The 23,312-nt window shown below is 44.5% G+C and overlaps 1 protein-coding gene across 2 annotated transcripts in view; it reads left to right on the top strand.

Moving 5' to 3' along the window:
- The window catches only part of RASGRF2 (Ras protein specific guanine nucleotide releasing factor 2), a 237,864-nt gene that overhangs the window by 59,185 nt on the left and 155,367 nt on the right, over positions 1 to 23,312 (top strand). For both annotated transcript variants that reach the window (XM_019532310.1, XM_019532311.1), the window contains exons 3-7: positions 13,641 to 13,788; positions 14,658 to 14,747; positions 17,877 to 18,130; positions 21,288 to 21,367; positions 21,850 to 22,043. In XM_019532310.1, the coding sequence (XP_019387855.1) occupies positions 13,641 to 13,788; positions 14,658 to 14,747; positions 17,877 to 18,130; positions 21,288 to 21,367; positions 21,850 to 22,043 (766 nt within the window). The remainder of the gene's footprint in view (positions 1 to 13,640; positions 13,789 to 14,657; positions 14,748 to 17,876; positions 18,131 to 21,287; positions 21,368 to 21,849; positions 22,044 to 23,312) is intronic.

Here is a 23,312-nt window from a genome sequence, read left to right on the forward strand (position 1 = left end):
AGAGAAGGCTGAGGGGGGATCTAGTGGCCTGTTACAAACTAGTCAGAGGGGACCAGCAGGCACTGGGGGAGTCCCTGCTCCCCCGAGCACTACCAGGAGTGACTAGAAATAACGGTCACAAGCTGGCAGAGGATAAATTCAAATTAGACATCAGGAGGTGCTACTTCACTGTCCCAGTGGCTAGGATTGGGAATCAACTTCCAAGCGAAGTGGTGCTGGCTCCTACCCTGGGGGTCTTTAAGAAGAGGCTAGACAATCACTTTCTTGGGGTCGTTTGACCCCAGTACTCTTTCCTGCCACGGCAGGGGGTCAGACTTGATGATCTGCTCAGGTCCCTTCTGACCCTACCAACTATGAAACTATGTCTTGCCTGCTATGACTTGCTCTTAATATATATTTGAGGGGAGGCTGCCTTGAGAGGCTGGATAGCCTCTTTTGTGGTGTCTTCTCTTCTTTGTCTAGTCCTAGGGGTTACTCCCCACCCTATATCAATCCTCGGGGCTGGTCTGCCCAAATTCCGTGGGGCATACTTCCCCTTTAAGATGGCCCTAGTTGTGCCTTAGTGGCTATAATCATGGCATCCAGACATCCACATAGCCACACCCATGCCTCACAGATTACTGTAAATTGCTACTTGGCAGAGACCTCCAGGTCCCAAACTGACATTGGGCTCCTCAGACCAAAAACCGTTGCCTGGGCTTCAGCCTTCCTGGCTTTCGCCCTTTTGATCTCGCTTAGCCTCCTCAGCCCAGGCCCACTGCTGTAGACTCAGGATTCCTGGGTCTCAACCCCACAGATCCCTGACCAAAGCTATTCTTAAAACACAGAGCATCCCTGGCATCCTGTTTCATGGTTCCGACCTTCCCTACAGCTACTACCTAGGTACAGAATCATAGAAAATTAGGGTTGGAAGGGACCTCAGGAGGTCATCTGGTCTACCCCTCTGCTCAAGGCAAAACTATCCCCAACTATATCATCCCAGCCAAGGCTTTGTCTAGCCAGGATTTGAAAACCTCCAAGGATGGAGATTCACAGCCTCTCTGGGTAGCCTGTTTAACTCTTTTACTACTTTCCTAGTGAGAAAGTTCTTCCTAATATCTTGGGGGAACTTCCCTTGCTTGCACCTTGAGACCATTGCTCCTTGTTCTGTCATTTGAGAGGAGTCTAGCTGCATCTCCTTTTGGACTCCACTTTAGGTAGTTGAAGACTGTTATTAAATCCCCTCTACGTTTCTCTTCTCTAGACTAAATAAGTCCAGTTCCCTCAGCCTGTCCTCAGAAGTCATGTGCCCCAGCTCCCTAACCGTTGTAACTGCCCTCCACTGGACTCTCCAATTTGTCTATATCCTTCCTGTAGTGGGGGGATCCAAAACTGGACACAGTACTCCTAATATAGTCTCACCAGTGCCAAATAGAGGGAAATAATCACTTCCCTTGATCTGCTGGCACTGCTCCTTCTAATGCAGCCTAGTATGCCATTAGGCTTTTTGGGAACAAGGACACACTGTTGGCTCATATTCAGCTTATTGTCTACTGTAACTTCCAGGTCTCTTTTTGTGGAGCTGCTGCTTAGTTGGTTGGCCCCCAGCCTGTACCAGCACATTGGATTGTCCTGTCCTAAGTGCAGGACTTTTCAGTTGTCCTTATTGAACCTCATGAGATTTCTTTTAGTCCAATCCTCCAATTTGTCGAGGTCTCTCTGAATCCTAACCCTGCCCTTCAGTGTATCTAGTACTCTCCCCAGCTTGGTGTCACCTGCAAACTTGCTGAGGGTGCACTGCATCTCATCTTCCAGGTTGTGGATGAAGATACTGAACAAAAACAGCCCTAGGACCAACCCCTGGGGCACTCCACTTGATACCGGCTGCCAACTAGCAGTTGAGCCATGGACTACTACCCTTTGAGCCTGATGATCCAGTCAGTTTTCTATCCACTTTACAGACCATTCATCCAACCTGTATTTCCATAGCTTGCTTGTGAGAATGTTATGAGACTGTATCAAAACCCTTGCTAAAGTCAGAGTATATCACATCCACTACTCTTTCTGCATCCACAGAGCCAGTTATCTTGTCATAGAAGGCAATCAGGTTGGTCAGGCATACCTTACCCTATGTGAATCCATGCTGACTGTACCTAAGTACCACAACCTCCACCAAGTGCATAAAAATGGATTCCTTGAGGACCTGCTCCATGATTTTTCAAGGGACTGAGGTGAGGCTGACCCATCTGTAGTTCCCCAGATGCTCCTTCTTTCTGGAAGATGGGTACTATATTTGCCTTTTTCCAACAGTCCTGAACCTCTCTCAATCACCATGAGTTTTCAAAGATAATGGCCAGTGGCTCTACGGTCACATCGGCTACTTCCCTCAGCATCCTCAGGTGCATCGCGTCCAACCTCATGGACTATATACATCCAGCTTTCTAAATAGTCTCTAACCTGTTCTGTTAGCACTGTTGGCTGGTCACATCCTCCCCAAACTGTGCTGCCAGGTGCTGTAGTCTGGGAGATGACCTTGCCTGTGGAGACTGAGGTGAAAAAGGCTTTGAGTACTTCAGCCTTTTTTGCATAATCTGTCATGAGTTTGCCTTCCCCATTTAGTAAAGAACCCACATTTTCCCTGATCTCCCTTTTGTTGCTGACATACTTATAAAATGAATCCCTTTTTGTTACCTTTCCTGTCCCTTGCTAGCTGCAACTCCAGTTGCACTTTGGCCTACCTAGGTCTGTTCCCATGAGCAGGAGCATGCATTCCTTGGGGACAATGAGCAGCAGCACATATTCTCCTGTGCAGTATAAAGAAATTTTACAATCTTTGCATTTCCTTTGCCTGAGGAAGGACACGTGAGCCTGAAAGCTTACAAAGAAAGATTTTTTTTGCAACTATCTAATTGGTCTAATAAAGGATATTGCCTCTACCAAGATTTATGACTGTTTTGGCAAACATCACCAAACTTCTGGGTAGCTGAGAGCTGTCACCCCCTCCCTCAGACTGTTACATATGATTAATGTGGCCATACCCTCTATGGGGTAGAGAGGGACCAGGCAGCCTTGTGCCTTATCTGCATATAAATTTTTGGAGGGCCCCAGGACTAGTGACAAGAACACCGTTCCAGTTGTGATTTGGGGGTGGGGGTAATTAGCTTGTGGATCCATTATGAGGGGTATCTGGGGTACAAGTGCTTGGTTGTGTGGTCACCATGGTTTGAAATGCTGTTGACTGCTGGGGCCCAGTCCAATGAATTATGTGGTAAACTGGAACCTTTTGGCTCTGAACTAATATCTTGTACAGTTTGTACTATGTTTATGGAGGAACTATGCTGAAATTTGCAGTGGCCATGGTTGGGGCCAGAATCAGACCTACAACAGTCTCTTGTTCCCCTCTGCAGTTTCTGCTATCCTCGGTATCCGCTTTTCCCCACCTCCCTCCCCTTACTGTTACATGTAACTCACTTCCACATTGTGGTCAGGGAGGGTCCTGTGAGCAGGGTTTGTCAGTAAGGTGGGGCAGGAAGGCTGCAGGGGAAAGAAATTGGGGGGACAGAGAGCAAGGGAGCCACCTGATGCCCCCAGTCACTATTTTCCCTGCGTTAACACTAGGAGGGGAATGAATTCAAGACAGCACTCTGATAATTGGAATCTGTACCTGGAAAATTTTAACAAATGTATACATTTGTTATGTATAGAATCTAATTATCGGGAGGGTTATCTTATATTCAGGATCGTCTTGCATTTAAGTAAATTCAACAGATTCCTGAAAGCAGAGTAAGACTGGTAGGTGTGGAGATGTGCTAGCTCTCCTCAGCAAGAATAATTTGCTGGAGGACAGACACTGTTTTAGAATCATATTGGGGCAAAGGCTTCGTTTTCTGGCCTCTTAGTTCTGTTTTCCTCCCTGCACCCTAGTCCTGTGTTGCCTACCTGATGACCCCATGCACCTTTTATGATGGCTGTTTGTCTCCTTTATATACTGATGCGCTGTGCTCAAGACAGCAGGATCTGGGCCAAACCTTTGCAACTTCTGTGAATTTTACAGGGAATCCATTAAGACACTTCTGTCATCTGCCTATCCTGTGCTTCTGCCCAAATCTCATTTGTTTTGCCAGATTGTTATTGAACCACTTCACTTTCAGGAAAACTTTTCAGGGTTTCAGTAATTTTATTTGGTTCAGCCTGTGTCTTTTTCTGTCACATTTTAAGAGAATCATTTCTCTTAACAAAATATAATGATGTTTTCCAGGAAAATATAAATTTAACACCATTTCACTTTTCTTGTATTGCTGTTCAAGTTAAAAGGGTAAAACTAGACAGGATGGTTGCAGCTGGTTTATATATTTTTTTCACTTTCAAAATATTGAATTGTCAAGTCACAAGGTAGCACTGTCTTTATTTAAATGAAAGATTTGGACTATATACTGTGTGATAAATTGATAACTGTGTTGAAACCAACCTCCACAGCAGGGTGCTGGTGCAGCTGACTGCTGTGGCACACCATTCTCTAAGTTTCTTGAGGCATGCTGGGGGTCTCAGATGCTTGATGGTAAGCACAGCAGGCACTCTGAGTCTAGGTCCTAGCTTTGGTGGGTTTCAACAGACATTATGAACCCAGTAAATAACAACAAATGCTGTATTAAAGCTGTTGGAAATAAGTGTTGCAATTACTGTAGGTGCAGTTGCTAAACATAAGAATAAAAGATAATGATAAAACTCAGCAAGTCCCAACACAGTCAACAAGGGTATTTCAGTAATGGAATATGAAAGCTTAGTTCCTCCAATTGAGGGCCAGACTATGCACTAAAGGCAACCCTTCTCCAGAAGAATCTCATGGTTTGTACTTGTTCCTGGCCAGTGTTCAGAGGCTGTAACGTCACTAAGGCGTGTCCCTTTGTTTCCAAGCTGCTCCTGAAGGTCTGTTAGCAGAATCTGCCACCCCTTCCCTTGCCAGTTACTGTCTGCATTCCAGCTCAGCTCTTAGTTTATAAGTCCCAGCTCTTAAACTGCCCAACCTTCTCTTTACCTCCAGCTTGCCTCCTGTCTGTTGCTCCTGCTGTTATGTGGCCTCCACCTGCTACCTGAGCCAGGTCTTCTGTATGATCTAACCATATATATTTCCTTTCCCTGTTAGGGAGCCTCCACAAGCTAGAGGTGTATTGGAAGTGAACACATAGCCCATTAACCAGCCAGCCTATTACAGATGTTGTGTTGCCAACTCTTGGTATCTCATCATGAGTCAAGCCAGCCTTGTGGCAATGTAAGAAGTTCCATCAAATCTCAGCCCTACCAAATAACCCTCTTTCACCTTTGACTAACTTCTTTTCTCCACTTCCCTGCTTCTTGGTGAGAGTTACCAATTAGGAATCAGACAGCTCTCTTCTACTTCCTTGCTGGAGCCAGAAGGGGCTTGGGGGTAAGGGATGGGAGAGGAGAGGGAAAAGCTAGCGTCATTCTCACAGAAAAGTCTTTCTGGAGCTGGCCTTCTCCCTGTGAAGACCTGTGAAGCATAAATGAAGATCCTTCTTTAGCTTACATAGCCCAAGCCTAGGGAACAGGAAAGAAGACTCTTACAGGGAATGTAGAGATTCAAGAAAGAGCAGAGGAAAGATGTGGGGTTTGGGGCAAGTACAGGATTGGTGGAGGTCTTCAGGGATTACACCAAGCTACAGGGGAGTGTTATTACACTTGAAGACAGCCTGGCAATACAGGTCAACCTGGACGGGCTCATGAAGTGGGCAAACCTCAGCCTCATGTAATTTAATAAAGAGAAATGTAAAGTGTTCCTTCTTGGGAGAAATAACACACAACACACTTACAGGCTCAGTAGTGCTCTGCTTGCCAGCACCACAGCTGACGAGACCTGGGTGTCATGACTGACAACAAAATGAACATGAGCCACCAATGCAATGCCCTAGTTGGCATCTACCAAGGTATCTCAAGCAAGGCAAAGCACATCATCCTCCTGTTTCCTGGCGATCTTCAAAAAACACCTTGACACCCATCTTGCTGGGATCGTTTGATCCCAGCAGTCTATCCTGGCCATGTGCGTGGGGTCTAGACCCAATGTTCTGCAAGGTCCCCAGTCCCTAACAACTATAAAACTATGATTGCATCATTAATTTCTAGGCTTGAGACTTTGTGGTTATGCAGGGTTGGGAGGGCACAGAATTAAGGAAAACGTTGAGGTTTGGGCAGAAGCCAGAATCCATATATAGTCAGAATAATCCTAGTAATCTGATTTCATGTGTTGCTCCTTCAGAAGATGGGTAAAATCACCTCACTAAACTTGTAACAGTTGGTAACTTTCTAGGGATCACATATACAATGTGCCAGGAAGGATTAAAAAATTAAGACAGATGAAAAGACATCGTAAATTTCCCGTGATTATTTTGAGTTGATTCATGAGATCATTGATGTGTGAACTTTTGAGTTTGGCAGTGTAGTGACCAGCCAGCAGTGCTAACAGAACAGGTTAGAGACTGTTTAGAAAGCTGGATGTATAAAGTCCATGAGGTTGGACGCAATGCACCTGAGGATGCTGAGGAAAGTAGCCGATGTGACTGTAGAGCCACTGGCCATTATCTTTGAAAACTCATAGTGATTGAGAGAGGTTCAGGACTGTTGGAAAAAGGCAAATATAGTACCCATCTTCCAGAAAGAAGGAGCATCTGGGGAACTACAGATGGGTCAGCCTCACCTCAGTCCCTTGAAAAATCATGGAGCAGGTCCTCAAGGAATCCATTTTTATGCACTTGGTGGAGGTTGTGGTACTTAGGTACAGTCAGCATGGATTCACATAGTTTCACAGTTGTTAGGGTTGGAGGGGACCTATTAGATCATGGAGTCCAACCTCCCTGCCCTGGGCAGGAAAGAGTGCTGGGGTAAGCTGACCCCAGCCAGGTGTTTGTCCAGTCTCCTTTTAAACACCTCCAGGGAAGGGGACAGCACCACCTCCCTTGGAAGCCTATTCCATATTTTAGTGACCCTCATTGTAAAGAATTTTTTCCTGATGTCTGACTTAGACCTTGTTAGACCTTGTTTCCCCTAGCGCCCCCTGATATAACAAGGAATAACGGACATAAATTGTTGGAGAGTAGGTTTAGATTAGACATTTGTAAGAACTACTTTACAGTTAGGGCAGCTAGGATCTGGAACCAGCTTCCAAGGGAAGTGGTGTTGGCCTGAGGGTCTTTAAGAAGAGGCTCGATGCCTACCTGGCTGGAGTCATTTGAGCCCAGTTTTTCTCCTGCCCGCGCAGGGGGTCTCACTTGAAGATCTACAAGGTCCCTTCTGACTCTACTTCTATGATTCTATGAAATTTGCTCTCTTCCAGTTTGTGGCCATTGTTTCTAGTTACCCTGACAGGCGCCCAGGTAAACATTGTATCCCCTGTTTCTTGCTGTTCCCCCCATTGAGTTTGTAGGCAGCTATGAGATCACCTCTCAGCCTCCTCTTGTGGAGGCTGAAGAGGTTCAGTCCACATAGGGTTTTTTCTGTGGGCCTTTAACCAGATGAGTGGCCCTCCTCTGAATCCTCTCCAGGCCATACACAGCCCTTCTGAAGTGCGGTGCCAAAAACTAGACACAGTACTCCAGCTGTGGCCTGACCAATGCCACATAGAGGGGAAGAATCGCCTCCCTAGACCCTACTTATGCAAGAAAGGGTGCGGTTAGCTTTACTTATTACCTCATCACACTGGTGACTCATGCTCGTTTTGGAGTCGACTACGACTCCGAGATCCCCTTCTGTAGTTGTGCTACTTAAAATGGTCCCTCCCAGGCTGTAAGAGTGTTGATGATTCTTCCTCCCCAGGTGCAACACGTGACACTTTTCCTTGTTAAACTTCATCCTATTCTGTTCGGCCCATTTCCCCAGCCTGTCCAAATCAACCTGGATTCGCTCCCTGCCATCTGGTTTGTATACCTCTCCCCATAGTTTGATGTCATCAGCAAACTTGGACAGGGTGCTTTCTACTCTCTCATCCATGTCATTAATGAAGATATTGAATAGTACCGGTCCCAGGACAAAGCCTAGGGGGACTCTGCTGCCCACGTTACTCCAGGTAGAAACTGACCCGTCAACCACCACTTTCTGGATGTGTCCCGTAAGCCAATTTTCTACCCACCGGACTCTGTAATAATCTACATTGCAACTGTTTAGTTTATTTGTAAGAATTGGATGTGACACTGTGTCGAAGGCCTTCTTGAAATCTAAGTAAATCACATCTACCTCTGTTTCTTCATCCAAGCATTTTGTGACCCCGGTCATAAAATGAGACCAGGTTAGTCAGGCAGGATCTGCCTGCTATGAACCCATGCTGATTGCCTCTTAGCATCATTTTACCTGCTGGTCCCCTACAAATGTGATCCTTAACAGTTTTCTCAAAGGTCTTGCCAAGGACAGAGGTGAGACTAACTGGCTTATAGTTACCTGGTTCCTCCTTCCTCCCCTTCTTGAAAATAGGGACCACATTGGCCCTTTTCCAATCCTCTGGGACCTGTCCTGAGCACCATGAGTGCTCAAACAGTTGTGCCAGCAGCGCTGCTATGACACCAGCTAATTCCTTAAGTACCCTAGGATGAAGATAATCAGGACCTGTTGACTTAAATACACTCAACCCCTCCAGGTGCTCCTTTACTATGTCAGCACAAACAGTTGGTGGGTTGGTGTCTATACTGGGCTTACCTAAGGTCCCAGTGGGATGCATATTTGAATTTGTGTCCAAGAATACGGATGCAAAGAAATCATTTAGAAGCTCTGCTCTGGCCATCCTATCTGTTACCAGTTGTCCTAGTTTGTCCTGAAGGGGCCCTAAATTACCCTGCACCTTCTTTTTGCTTCCTATGTAGTTAAAGAATGCCTTTTTTTATCCTTGACTTTTGCTGCCAGCCTAAGCTCCATTTCAGCTTTGGCTCACCTCATTGTTTCCCTGCAAACTCAAGCCAAGCAGGTATACTCCTCCTTGGTGGCAGCCCCCTGCTTCCACAGCCTGTGGGACTCCTTCTTTCCCTCCAGACTCTCCTGGATTTCCCTGCTCTACCAAGAGGGTTTCTTTGTTTTTTTACCCCCTTTTATGTGTACTGGGATGGTCCTTTTCTGTGCCTGCAGGATTAGTCCCTTAAGAAACGCCCACCCTTCCTGGGCTCCCATGTCCCCAAGGCTTTTACCAGTTAGTCCCTCCCTAACTAATCTCCTGAGCTTGTTGAAGTTGGCCTTTCTGAAGTCTAACACTTCTGCCCTGCTAGTTATTTTCCCCACCTTTCTCCAGATAGTGAAACCTATCAATAGGTGGTCACTATCCCCTAGGTTACCTTGCACCTGCAGATCCCCCCCACTAAGTCGTCCCCTGTGGCCAGTACCAAGTCTAGTAAGGCATTTCCCCTAGTGGGAATGTGTACCTCCTGTGATAGGTGAAGGTCCTGTAAGGAGGTTAGAAACTTTCATGAACGGGCAGACCTGGCTGCCTGTTTCTCCCAGCAGATGTCTGGGAAGTTAAAGTCACCCATGATGACCAGGTCCTTTGAGCGCGCTGCCTCTGAGAGTTGTCTTGAGAATTCTAGATCTATCTTGTCCCCCTGGTGTGGGGTCTCCCACTACCAGGTCCTTTTCACCCCGACCCCCTTGTAACCTGACCCCTAGTGCGTCAATATGCCCTTCCTCTTGTCCCAGTTTAACTACAGAAGATATACATTGCTCCTTAACATAGAGAGCAATGCCCCCCCCTTCTCCCCACTCTGTCCTGACTGTACAGCCTATAGCCCTTGATGTCCACTGCCCAGTCATGGGTAGGATCCCACCAAGTTTCTGTTAGTCCAACCAGGTTGAATTCTTTGTTTGCAAGCAGGAGTGCAAGTTCCTCCTGCTTGTTCCCCATGCCCTAGCATTAGTATAGAGGGATCTAAGCCCCCCAGTGGGTACCCTTCCTACTTGCCCATTCTGATTCTTAGTGGGGCCCTTGGTACTTACCTGGACTGTTTACTAACTGAACTAATTTACCATAATAAAAAAAACAAAAAACACTTTAGTAGCATAGTGGGACATTCCACACTTCTATCTTTTTCATAATACGTCTGGAGAAAAAATATTTTATTATGGCTTTGGGATCTCCTTCCCATTATATGAAATCTGAACTTGTGTATCAGATCAACAACTGAATGTGATAGCTATACTAAATCTTGGCCACTTCCTGTACACAGCTAAACTAATTCTTATCGAATTGATAGTTCATGTACAAAGTTGAAGTGTCAGAGAATATGGATATTTGCTTTTAAAATTTTTAAATACTTTTAGATAAAGTCCCCAAATAAACTAATGAAAATGTTAATTATAAATAATTTCTACAAAATAAGGGAGGATATGTAAAATTAAAAAATATTCAGTAAGGCTAACTTAGTGCGATCCTTTTTATTCTAAGTCCTTTCTTGCCAAAAATTTAAAAGAAAGTCAGTAGTCAACATTTTGCCATAATATTATGGGTAAAAATTAAACCACAGATCATTTAAAAGAGCACACACAGAAGGTTTAGAGCTTATTTCAAGAAGGTGCCATGCAGTTTGGCTCATATTTAATAAAATGGTTTCAAGCATGTCAATACTCTGCTTGACTTCAGTAAGCCATAGACTAAAAGTTAGGCACATGCTTATGTACTTAGCTGAATTGGGGCCAGAGTAAATGGTACTTTGTAGTTTTATGTTCTTTTTTGTACAAAACAGTATCTATTTAAGTGAGAATCAATTGAATGGAAAAAAATAGTGAAGCCAAGATTTTAGGTAGGAAGAACTGACTTTAAAATGTGATACCATGAAAGTTCATGAAGTTTCTCCTTTCCCTAATAATGAGTTTGGTAATGGTATATGATATGGCTTAGAGATACAGTGTTTTGTCAGAATGCAGGAAATAAGACACCAGGAAAGGAGAGAGAGAAAAAGCAACCGTGGTATAATTTCTGAGACTAATTGAAAAAAAAGTCTATTGGTATATTAAATTGGCTTAAAAACCCCTGAAATATATAAAAAACAAACAAACAAACCCAAAACTAAATATTTCATTGTATTTATTAAATATGAATAAAAAAGTCTTACTTAGGGCATATCGCCAGATTAATAGGTGCAGATAGAGTGAATGCCAAGTGTGACAGGGCGCTGTTGGTGCCTGCCACTTTAAGAGCAGAGCCAAGCAGTTAGCAGGTGCTTGATTGCAGCGACCATTTTAGACCTCTGGCCACCTATATAAATATAGCAGTTCACTGTTGGCAGGCCAGGCAGTATACAACATCCTGGAGGTAAGGGCAGAAGCTGTAGGGGATGGTTGGAGGCTCCTGGTCCTGGGCATGACCTAAAACTGTACCCTGCTGGGAGTGGGTGGCCTGGTGGGGCTCTCAGTGGTGTGGGAGCCCCCAGGAAATGCCAGGCCAGTTACCACCCTGGTGAAAGGTGGGTTGGGGTGCCTTAACCCCAGCCCTCACCTTTGGGTGGGTCATGTGACATTGGAGGTAGTTGAGGCCAGGCACAGCTGTGACCACCTGAGCCCTGTGGGGTGTAGGACCCTGAGGAAAGGTAGTTGGGGCCAGGCATGGATATGGCCACCTGAGCCCACCGGGGAAGGAAGCCCTGTGGCCCCAGTAAGCGGGCAGTGTGGAGCCCCAGTGAAGGGAGGCCAAGAGATGCCCGAGGCTGCAGTTTGGACCAGAGGCCTAGTAAGGGGGCTCAGTCCGAGAGAGGGGTGTGTCCTGACCCCGGTAAGCCCTCCACCACTGGGAGGCTGAGTGTGGGTCGAAAGTAAGAGCTATAGTAGAGCACAGTGACCCGCTGCTCCAGAGGGGGAGTGAGAGTCCCTGTGAGACCCTGGAGCACTAGTCGTGTGGGTTAAGAATGAGTGGGGGCCAGGCACAGCTGTTGCCACCTGAGCCCTGTGGGGTGCAAGACCCCGAGGAGAGGTAGTAGGGGCCAGGCATGGCTATGGCCACCTGAGCCCCACAGGGGAGAGAAGCCCAATAGCTCCAGTGAGGGGGTGGTATGGAACCCCAGTGAGGGGGCAGAAACGAGGACCCCCAGTGAGAGGACGGCTCCAGTGAGGGGGTGGGTCTGGAGCCCCAGTGAGCGGGGTAGTGTGAGATGCAGAGCCCCACTGAGGGGGCAGCTTCAGTGAGGGGATGGTGTGGAGCCCCAGCCCCAGAAGAAGCCAGGGCAAGCTTAGACTCGGTCAGGTAATTGGCTGGCCACTACCCTGGTGAGGGTCATGGGAGAGGCCCAGAAGACTGTACATCTGCCACTCAAGGTATGAGCTAGCTAAAGCCTATGGCCTCAGGGGCCCGTTCCAAGAGGGAGCAAGGCGGTACAAGTTGTCGACGTGCGAAAGAGACCCTGTGAGAGACCTCAGGGTGAGAGAGGGTGGAGTGTGTGAGGCCCTAGTGAGAGAAGGGTGGTATGAATGTGTATGTGTCTGGTTTGACAACGAGGGCTAAGCTTGGCCTGGCTGTAGGCCAGGAGCTTTGGGTCATCTGGATGCCATCTGCCAAGGCATGGCAGGTGGGTGGCATGCCCAAAGGCAGGTGGGGAAACCAGCACTGTGGCTAATCAGGGACCCCACTTTGCCACACTGAGTACTGTATTTTGTTGCATATAACATGCACCTTTCTCCTCAAATCAGCCTTCTCAAATTGGGATGTATGTTAAAGGGAAGCAGTTTTCTTTCCTAGAAAAGAAGCACACCTGGATTCACTGTGCATGTCATGCAGCTGCCAAGATGGCTGCCACTAGTATGGCTTGACAAGCTGGAGGGGGAGAGTCTTGTGTTAACCCCCTCACAGCTGTTGCTGTTGGCTGAACACTGTAGTTTATGCCTGAAAAAGCAAGTGAACTGCTGGTACTATATTGATGAGGCTTATGGTATGGCAACAGTATTTTAGTTACAGGAACATATATAAAAAACTGCTGACAGTTAAGAAGTAACAGTCTTGCTAATATCCTTACAAGAGTCTGGGTATAATGTTGTGTGACATGGAATGAGTCATCCTGGAAACTTGGTGTGAGTTGTTCTGGGAACACAGAGTGTCCAGGAAGTGTGGCATCCCCAGGAAACAGTCTGCTACACCAGGCAGTTCCTATTGTCTCATCAGTTTCTCCTGCAATGCCACACTTGTGGGTCACTCAATATCACACAGTTGACCAGGACTGTGGAAAAATCTTTTCCCCCCTACATTCTGCCTTCCAAAAACAAGGCATGTGCTTTATTTGTGGATATGCTGTATGCAAAACAATATGGTAGTAGGAAATACAAAGGAAAAGCAAAGCATTAGATGGAAAAAATAAATTAATAAAGTTCTTGGGCTTAGTCTGAATACAATATTTTTAAATAAAATACCTTGTTATTGTTTTCCCATATGATTTGACTACCAGAACTTGTAGTAATGATGAGACAGACCTATCTTGTAAAAGTAAAAGATATTTTAAAAGCCTGTAACATTTATAAGTTTCAAAGTTTTCTGACTGTACTAAAATGTTTATTTTATATATATAAAATAAGCATGATTTTTAAAAAGGAGTGTTACTTACCATAAAAGTGAGTTTTTCTCTGTCAGCATCTTCCAGCAAGAAACTTTGGAAATTAATATTGGGCTATTTTACTAATTTCATTATTTTCATTTCTAGTTACTCAGACATTCTGATTGAGAGAGAAGTGTTAATGCAGAAGTATATTCATCTAGTTCAGATTGTAGAAACTGAAAAGATTGCAGCCAATCAGCTTCGACATCAACTTGAAGATCAAGACACGGAAATTGAAAGGCTTAAATCTGAGGTATTTGCTAAAATTAGCATGTAATTGCAAATTGATATGTCATTGATGTAGTAGAGTTTGATTTCTGTATTACTATTACTGCATGTTGTATTGCTGCATTTTTTATGGAAATATAGCAGTAAGGTAAAGAGCCAGTAGCCATCTTGAAAGCACTAGGTTCAAAGTTTTCTTTTTTAAAGTACCTAGCTCCTTAGGTCCTAAAGGCCCCGGTCCCTCCAGAGGCAGAACCAGAAGGCAGAAGTTGCAGAGAACAGGGGGAGTCTGGAGACACTGGTAGCGGCAGCAGCAGCCAGAGCAGTGAGGGGACTGGTGGTTGGGTGGGAGCCCTCAGATGACAGATATTAACACCCTTTGAGCGGCAAGTTGGACAGCCCTTATATAGTTTATTAGACTGCTGTACCAGCAGAAAATTTTTAAAGACTTGTCATCTTATGTTTTGGATTCTGTTACTCATATTCCTTGATGTTTCTCTTAACAAAACATTGTTGGGTCCTCAAAACATTCTTTTTGGTTTGATATCATATGTTATTCCAGAACTGCACTTTGCACAGAGGACACTATTTGATTATATAATGGACTAGTTACTGTGATCGATTATATAAGGGGGTAGTTACTGTAATTTCAAAATGATCCTGAGCTAGCAAGTTGTAGAAAATAAACACATCTTAATACTGGCTGAATCAGGAGCAATATTTTTAAGAGAAGGGTATGTCCAGGTCTCCTTGACCAGAAGGAAGCTTATGTTGTGAAATCATAAAAAGTTTTTAGAAGGGGCTCTGAAGAGAAAAAAAGGCCCTACTTTAGATACTATTATGGAATGCATTTCAAAATCTTGACATGCACATAAACAGAATATGTTCCTTTTTCAGATTGTAGCTCTCAATAAAACCAAGGAACGAATGCGGCCATATCAAAGCAACCAGGAAGACGAAGATCCAGATATAAAAAAAATTAAAAAGGTAGACTGCGATATACTCTGCTTGGAGAGCCCAGTGCATGTCTTATTTCTGCACACAGCATACAACTTTTGAAAGACCAGAAAGCAGTTTGATGTCAGTTATTAACTTGAGCTTTTTGGTAGCAGTTGCTTCAGGATATGGCATTCAGCGGGGTACCAATCCAATTTTCATTTAAATATGTAACATGCAGATACTCAGGTTTTACTACTCTTGATTATGGATAAAGATAACCATGCTCTAGAAATGTGCCGGTGTGTGTTGCATACATATTTTGCATACCCACACACAAAATAATTTTATAGCTTCAGTGTTAGGGCCTGGAAGGGACCTTACAGATCATCGGGTCCAGCCCCCCTGCACTTGGGCAGGAAAAACTGCTGGGGTCAGATGACCCTAGCTAGATGGGCATCAAAATGCTTTGTGAAGATTGCCAGGGTGGGTGACTGTACTACCCTTGGCACTTGGCTTGTGAAGAAGCTTTTCCTTACGCCTAGCCTGTAGAGATGGAGGATGACATCCTTAGCCTTGCTTGAGATGCCTCAGTAGATGCATACGCTGGATTAGTTCTGCCAGGTATGGCATCTCTGGAAGTTATGTTCTTGAAAAAGTCATCAGTCTATTTATGTCCCATCCCCGGAACATGAAATTCTTGTGTTATTACTTTCTGCTTAGGTTTTCACTTGCCTCTTCTTGTTGAAGTGGCCCAGGTTGCATTCTGGAACAGTGTATCTGGACATAATTTGTGTAACAGGGGGCCTTCCCCGCCCACCTGTTTCTGGGCTAACCGCCTGCCTCTCTTACCTGCCACGCCTTGTTGTTTAATAATTGGTGTTTTAATTAGGCGGGAGGCTGCCCTTTGGTGGCCCTGTTCTCCTGGGCCTACGTATGCAGCTCCAGCCACCCCTGTACTGCATCCCAAGCCTTGCAAATGAAATGCACATACATAATGTTCCCTCACACCACGACTGGTGCTCCTGGGTCTCACAGGGGCTCTCACTCCCTTCTTGGAGCAGCAGGTTATTGTGCTCTCCCTTGCTGTAGTTTTTGACCCACACTCAGCCGCCTCTCAGTGGAGGACTTACCAGAGTCAGGTTTCACCCCAGCTTCCTGGCTGAGCCCCCTCTATTCAGCCTCAAGCCCAACTACAGTCTTAGGCATCCAGAAACATACCTTGTCCTACTCCCCACACATGGGTTTCCTGCTATGCCCACTACTCCTCATCCTGGGGTCTTCTCATCATCCTCACACTCAACTACTCATGGGGCTGGCCCTTGCGCTGCCCTTCAGGTTTACTCCCAGTTTGGCCCTACTCAGCCCCCCTCACGCATAGTCCTTCAGGCCTATTCCCATTCATCCCTACTCTGTGTAGGGCCACCTACATCCGTGCCCACTCAGGGACTTCATAACTCTCCTCTCTCTCTGGGGCCACACAGCTATCCCGAACCAGGGGCCTCTGGGATCTTCCTCCCCTGCTGGCTCAGGTGGCCAGAGCTGTGCCTGGCCCCACTCCTCTCCTGGGGTCTTCCACCCCCAAGGGCTTAGGTGGTGGTAGCCATGCCTACCCCTCATACCCGCCAAATTGTGGGAGCTATGGGTAAAGATGCCCCAACCCACCTTTTACTGGGGTGGTAACTGGCCTGGCATTTCCTGGGGCCTCCCATGCCACCAGGAGCCCCACCAGGCCACCCATCCCCAGCAGGGTGCAGTTTTAGATCATGCCCAGGACCAAGAACCTCCTAGTCATCTCCATAAGCTCTTGCTCTTACCTCCACATGTTCCTACTGCAGCTCAGCCAGGCAATGTTCCACCTGGGCTGGCAGCAGCAAACTGAAGGCTTTATATACCTGGTTCTCAAAATGGCTGCCACCATCAGGCATCTGCTAGCTACCTGACTTGCCTTAAAGTGGCAGGCACTCAAAGGTGCACTGCCAAAATTTGCTAAATGAACAGGAATTTGTAATGAAACTTCGAATACGAAGACTGATGCTTCTCTGTTGTATGGCCATACAGTTACTGAATAAGTACACATCTTCTCAGTTGTGTTATATTGGCAGCAACTCTGGCAGTGGATTTGATAAGGTTAAAAGTTAGCTGTGGCACTTACAATGAGATAGTAAGTGATTACTGAGGAGTAATCTCTGTTCCTTCTGCATGCAGCAGGGAGTCCAGCACACTGCCAACCCCTGGCTGCTATTCCAGCATCCCTATGCCTCCATTCTGGAGTGGAAATTAGCCTCCTTGCTTAAAACATGTACTCTGATTTTGGATGCCCAGTATTTGGGGAAAGGGTGCATGTAAATATGGTAATTCTAATTCACTTTTAACTTGGCTGCATACTGCACTTCAGGAGAGACTTGCCATGTCCTAGAAATACCTTTTAAGAATAGCAAAAGCTTCCTTCTTCTTGGGTAGTAGTCTATCAGCATAGATCTATGGCAGCAGGTGGCTGCCAGCTATTTATATGTACACACAATACATGTGGTGCTATACAGGCATATGAAACAAAGCATCTTATTTTATTGGAATTAGTCCAGATTTATGCTAGTGAAACTGAATCAAAATCTGCCCTAGGTTGCCTTTCCTAAGAAGAATATAATGTAAGTTAAAAGAATGACAAGTTGGAGAATGAGAGGGAAAGTGCGATGGGACTGAAAGAAGGGGAAGAAGCAGTTGTATTGATGGGAAGAACATATACAAGGACACAGCATTTAAGCATATGCTAAAAGATACCATTGTATGTGTGTAATACTTTTTCAATATATTTTCTGATATTTTACTAATCAACTAGTTTTTTTCTTAATGAATGAAAATCTTTTCAGAATGAATTTGCAAAGCAATTGTAGAGTAATAAAGCAGTAGAGAATGCCAACCCTTGGCAACTCACAAGAAAGCTAGGCCTTGGCAGTTAACATGGGAGCTTGCAGAGCTTCTATTTATGTGTGTGTGTGTGTATGTATGTGTGTGTGAGTGTGTGTGTATATATGTGTATACATTTATTTATTTAAATGAAGACATTTGTCATACCAAGGATCTTGCCATGACATTAAAAACCAGTTTAATTTATTTGTTGATATATTTCTGTAAATGCTTTTCAATATAGTCTTTGTTTTCTGTTTTGGTCCCTTTTAGGTCCAGAGCTTTATGCGAGGCTGGTTGTGCAGAAGAAAATGGAAGACCATTGTCCAAGATTATATTTGCTCTCCCCATGCAGAGAGCATGAGAAAGAGAAATCAGATAGTTTTTAACATGGTCGAAGCTGAATCTGAATATGTGCATCAACTTTATGTTCTTGTGAACTGTTTTCTCAGGCCATTAAGAATGGCAGCAAGTTCGAAGAAACCACCTATTAGTCACGATGATGTTAGTAGCATTTTTCTCAACAGGTATTTGATTTTTGTCCACTTCACCCCATTGCAGTCTAATTTACAGTAGCAAAGCAGTGAGCTATGTGGTAGGCCTGCACTGAGTTACCTGCCTCACTGCGCCCGACCACCTTTCAGGTTCTGAATGCATCCCTGGAGGCGCCTCACACCTGGCCAACCCCCTTCCTGGAGCACACCCGCAAGTCTGGGGGTAATGCTGCGACTACCCAGAGTCTGAACTGATTTTGGCCCTGGGCCCCCTGGGAAACACAGGCCTTATAGTCCTTGAGGATACTTGACTCACTGCAAGAACTTGGGGTACTTCCCATAGTTTGAAGCACAAATGATGGTCTCCCTTAGTCAGCCAAAGCAAGGGGACCCCAAAGCATTATCTAGACCCTCTCCCAATAAGTCACCCATGCTAGGTACAGAGGAGAACTTTATTGGTTACAAGGAGTAGGCCTGGAATAGGGTACAGAGTAGAACAATATCAGAGAAATCCCTTAGAGCAAACAGTGGCATGATAGTCTTTGATTACGCATCTGTGTTACTGCAAGCTATGTATCTAGTTAGATCTCAAGTAGCTTACTCACAAGATCATTGAACATGAGTTTCAAGAGAGAGCGCGAGTTTCAGATGGTTCAGCTTCTCTGAGAGTTCTCATCATGGCTGCTGCCTCACCTCCTGGGCAGTCCTTAACTTATATAGACCTTATGACCTCATTTACCTGATCCAATGAAGGCCAGCAGCTGCTGGCTGCCAAGCAACCAATTTGAAATGCATCACTAGTTGCCAGGTAGACTGGCAGGGACATTGCTTAGAATAATAGGGAGCTTAAGCCCCCACCCAGGTGTGTGAGGCCAATCACATAGGCAGAGGGAGCAGGTTTCCCTCTCCCTCAGATCCAGCTCAGGTTACAGCTCAGGGTTACCTCTCTCTGCCCTTTGCAGTGACCATGGTAACCAAATTGTCAGGTAGGTCATCAACTTGATAGCAGAGTTTGGGGAGAGACAGAGATGGCTTTCTGCCACAAGCTGTATTAAGCTTCCATCCCTTTAATGTTGTAATGAACTATATTTCCTGGGATGTAAAGCAAAACAAAATCTGGCATACAGTTTCAGGTTATACCTCTTAGTCAGCTTTGTGATTTTACATTCTGTTTTTTGATCTGCTAAAAGAGGAAAAGGCAATCCAGTCATTTGATTCAGTTGTCAGATACTGCCTTCCCTCTTTTTCCAGTGTTCTTGACAAAGCAGTATAGGTCTTAATGGCTTCATGTGATAGATTCTAAAGATGGCATATCATGCCTGAGAACACTCTGTGTTTCTTGCCTGACTCTCCAGGTTATTTATGTCTGTAGGGAAGAAAGTGTTTTTTTGCAAGAGTCATGGTATTTGAGTTGTGTTATCATCCTGTTTACTAATACTATGGCAATAAGCATGGGCGACTGGTGCCTCCTGAGTCACCACTGGCAATAAGTTCAATAAAATATGGACAAGTAGGCAGAAACTGAAACAGAAATGGAGTTGAGTTGAGTGAGTGCTACCTCCTAAATCCTTTGGGTAAAGGATTTACTTCTTCAAACTTAATCAGGGGACAGGTAGTATTAACCCATTTTTGCCTGTTTCACCCTTTCACAGTTTCCTCTTAAGACCCCATCATGCTATTACAGCATTGATCTAAAACATTATATTGTCATTGCCTTTGTGGCTGGGGCAGACATTACACATAAACCAGCTTAAGTGACCAGAAACTGATTTAAACCTGTAACAGAACAGATGTTCAGTGTACATAAACCAATTTGAAAATGGCTGAAACCAGTTTGAGATAAACCTGGTTGAATGTAGTATCAGACTTAACTGATTTGGGTCAAACTGGTTTATGCAATGTCTGTACCAGACCTCTTGCTGGTTTAGGTTAAACCAGACTCCCCCAGCATCCCATCATGCTCTCTGGGTTGGGCAGGGCTTTCTGCTCCACAGCAGAGCTGGCCCCTTCCCTCTGCTCGCTGGCTGGAACTCCACAGAGACTGCAGGCATCTGCCTGGCTTCCCCATGCTCCCTCCCTCCCCTCCCCATGCCCTGCTAAACAGGGATTGCTCCATCTCCTCTGCATTACACAAACACCTCTCAGCATTAGCTAGCAGACCATATGCTGGCTATGGTCCGTGCTGTGGCAGATGGGACAAAGGCAGAATCAACAGGTAGCTGGTAATGTCCCTCTGTTGTTTTCTTAATGGGGTGATGAACACACTGAGTTAGGGGTGATGAACATTGTGTTATCAATTCCCTGCTGGGCTGGCCAGAACGGGGGGGGGAGGGGGAAGGAGACCCCTCCCTAATCAGAGCATCCTGTCAAGGCCTGGCCATAGCCCCCCTCAGCCCAGCGCTGTGGAAGGGAAGGGGGGACTACTGTAGTGCCCCCACCCCACACCTCTTCATGGCTTCTGCAGGCATGTGCCTGCGTTTCTGGGATGTTTGTGCAGTTACAAACTGATTCAACATAGCCGGGTTAGACTAATCCGGAAAGATTGAAACAATTTGGGCTCAGTCTCTTTGAATGTCTGTCCCTAACCAGTAAGATGAAGAACAGTTTTAAAGCACATACCTAAGAAAAAAGTGATAAGGTATGCTTCATCTGTATAGACAGTAAAACTTAGAATAAAGTTGAGTGTGGCTTTCTGCATCTTACTGCTATGCTGAAATTGCTATGTTATTATTATTAAATAATATGGGAATTTGGAGTAAGTGAAGCAATTCTTGGCCAAATTATTGCAAGTCAACTAGTATGTGAGTAAGAAGAGAGAGAAAGGTCAATTTCTTAGCCTCTGCTAGGAGCCCCCCATGAAAATAGTGAGCCCCCCATGAAAATAGTGGCTGTGTGTTAAATTTCTTATTTAATAAGCACCGTTATTAAAAGAACTGAATCCTTAGTTACGTGATCTACTGTGAGTTTTTAAACCTTTACATCAAATTATAGTTGAAAAAAAAGTTGTATTTTAGTCATTAAAAACTGAAACAATATCTGGAAATAGAATTGTTGACTTCTTTAATGCAAGTGTTATAAAAGAATAGCTCAATGCACAAGTACAAAATGTTCTAATAATTAGGAAGGGGTGTTCTTCAGTGAATTGTTAATGGGGAAATAAGGTATGAATTTTTTAACGCTTGTTTTTCAGCGAAACTATAATGTTTCTTCATGAAATATTTCATCAAGGATTAAAAGCAAGAATAGCAAATTGGCCTACATTAATTTTAGGTAAGTTGTTACTACTTGAGCTCAGATGATTAGACTTCCATAGTATGTTTTACCATCATGGTGACTTTTAAAATTAAATTGTCTTTTTGTGCACTAGACATTTATAGAATTAAACCATCCAATTTTATGTTAATTTGGAAAATGTATGGGTGTTACTTTGTGATCATTCTTTTTGAGGAATAATGGCACCCTGTTAATACTGGCACTGACTCTTTGCAGTCAGTTTCTGTTACAAGAGCCTCTAAATAGTGTCATCGAATTTTCCAGTATTATTCTGCAGCTATTTTAGGGTCAAAATAGTGATTTTTTTCCCTTTTTTTTGTCACAAAAGGGGAAATAAATGTTGTAGATACAATGGAATCAGAGCTGACAGTAATTTCACTTCAGCTTCTATCACTGTTTATATTTTGGAATACATGGAATGTCCAGTGAATTTGGCAAGGGAGGAATACTTAGATAATAATTTTCTTGATTCTTTCTAGCTGATTTATTTGATATTCTGCTGCCAATGCTGAACATTTATCAAGAATTTGTTCGGAATCATCAGTACAGTCTACAAGTACTAGCAAACTGTAAGCAAAACAGAGATTTTGACAAACTCTTGAAGCAATATGAAGCTAACCCAGCATGTGAAGGAAGAATGCTGGAAACGTTCCTTACTTATCCCATGTTTCAGGTAATCTCTATATATTTTGTGGTTCTGTTTGTTTTTTTTAAAGTCCAGTTGAATCCTATTGTGTTACAAAAATTAATGAGTTCTGAAAATAGTTTCTTTATTAAATTGGTAACATATATGTTAATTTAGTCTTTCACTTATCTCATTATGTTACTAATACTGCTTGTAATGGTATGGAATTGTATTCTCCAAACACACTTGTTTCATTTTATATTAAGGATCTTACATGCATATATACATACAGGAATCCACACATGAGGATTTATGTATATAAATAAATAAAAACCAAGAAGCCTTATTGTTTACCTTGAACACCTCTAGCAGTCTAAAACTGTCCATAAGGAACTGTATACTGTGTGTAAGTTAGATCCGCCCAAATCTAGTACATGGCACATGATCATGAAGCAGTCCTGATCCTCAATGAGTCTGCTGAGTTCAGTGACGGATGTACTCCTCCCTCCAGCCACCCAGAGGGGTTTCCATTTAGGCCTGATGGCCAGCCTGCCTTCCTCCCTTCTTGGCAGTCTAGCTCAGCTGCTTGTAGCTCTGTGCTTTTGGGCTGCTTAGATGTCTGCTCCCTGCTTAGCTTACTTTGCAGCTAGCCCTAGGACAGTCTGTCCTACCCTGCTGTTACTGAGCTGCCTGCTTTCTGGCAGCTATCTCTAACAGCTAGCTTTTTTCCTAGCTACCCAGCTGCTGGCCCCCACACAGCAAACTACAGAAAGCTCACTAGGTTAAGTGAGTGGGCAGAAAAATGGCAGATGAACTTCAATGTTAAAAAGTGCTAGATAATTCATGTTGGGAAAAATAACTTATGTATACAATGCTGGGCTCTGAACTAGCTGTTACAACTCAGGAAAGACACCTTGGAGTTCTGGTCCTTACATCTTAAAAACAATGTATTAGAACTAGAAAAAGTGTAGAGAAAGGCAGCCAAATTGATCAGGGGCATGGAGTAGTTGTCATACCAAGAGAGACTAAAAAAGGCTTGGACTCTTCAGTGTGCAGAGAAGAAGTCTGAGGGGGGATATAGTAGAGATCTATACAGTCTTGAAGAGGGTGAAGTGAATGAACAGGTAACTTGTTCACTAAGTCCCAGAATACTAGAACTAGGGGGAACATGCTGAAATTAGTAGGTGACAGGTTTGAAATTAGCAAGAGAAAGTACTTTTTATGCAACATCTGCCATTAAGCTGGCAAGTCAGTCAGCAACATGGAAGTCCTTGACTTCAGGAAAGCTGACTTTGACAAGCTCAGGAGGCTTGTCAG

This window comes from Crocodylus porosus, unplaced genomic scaffold (genome assembly GCF_001723895.1).
Source record: "Crocodylus porosus isolate Cpor-Errol unplaced genomic scaffold, CroPor_comp1, whole genome shotgun sequence".
NCBI lineage: Eukaryota > Metazoa > Chordata > Crocodylia > Crocodylidae > Crocodylus > Crocodylus porosus.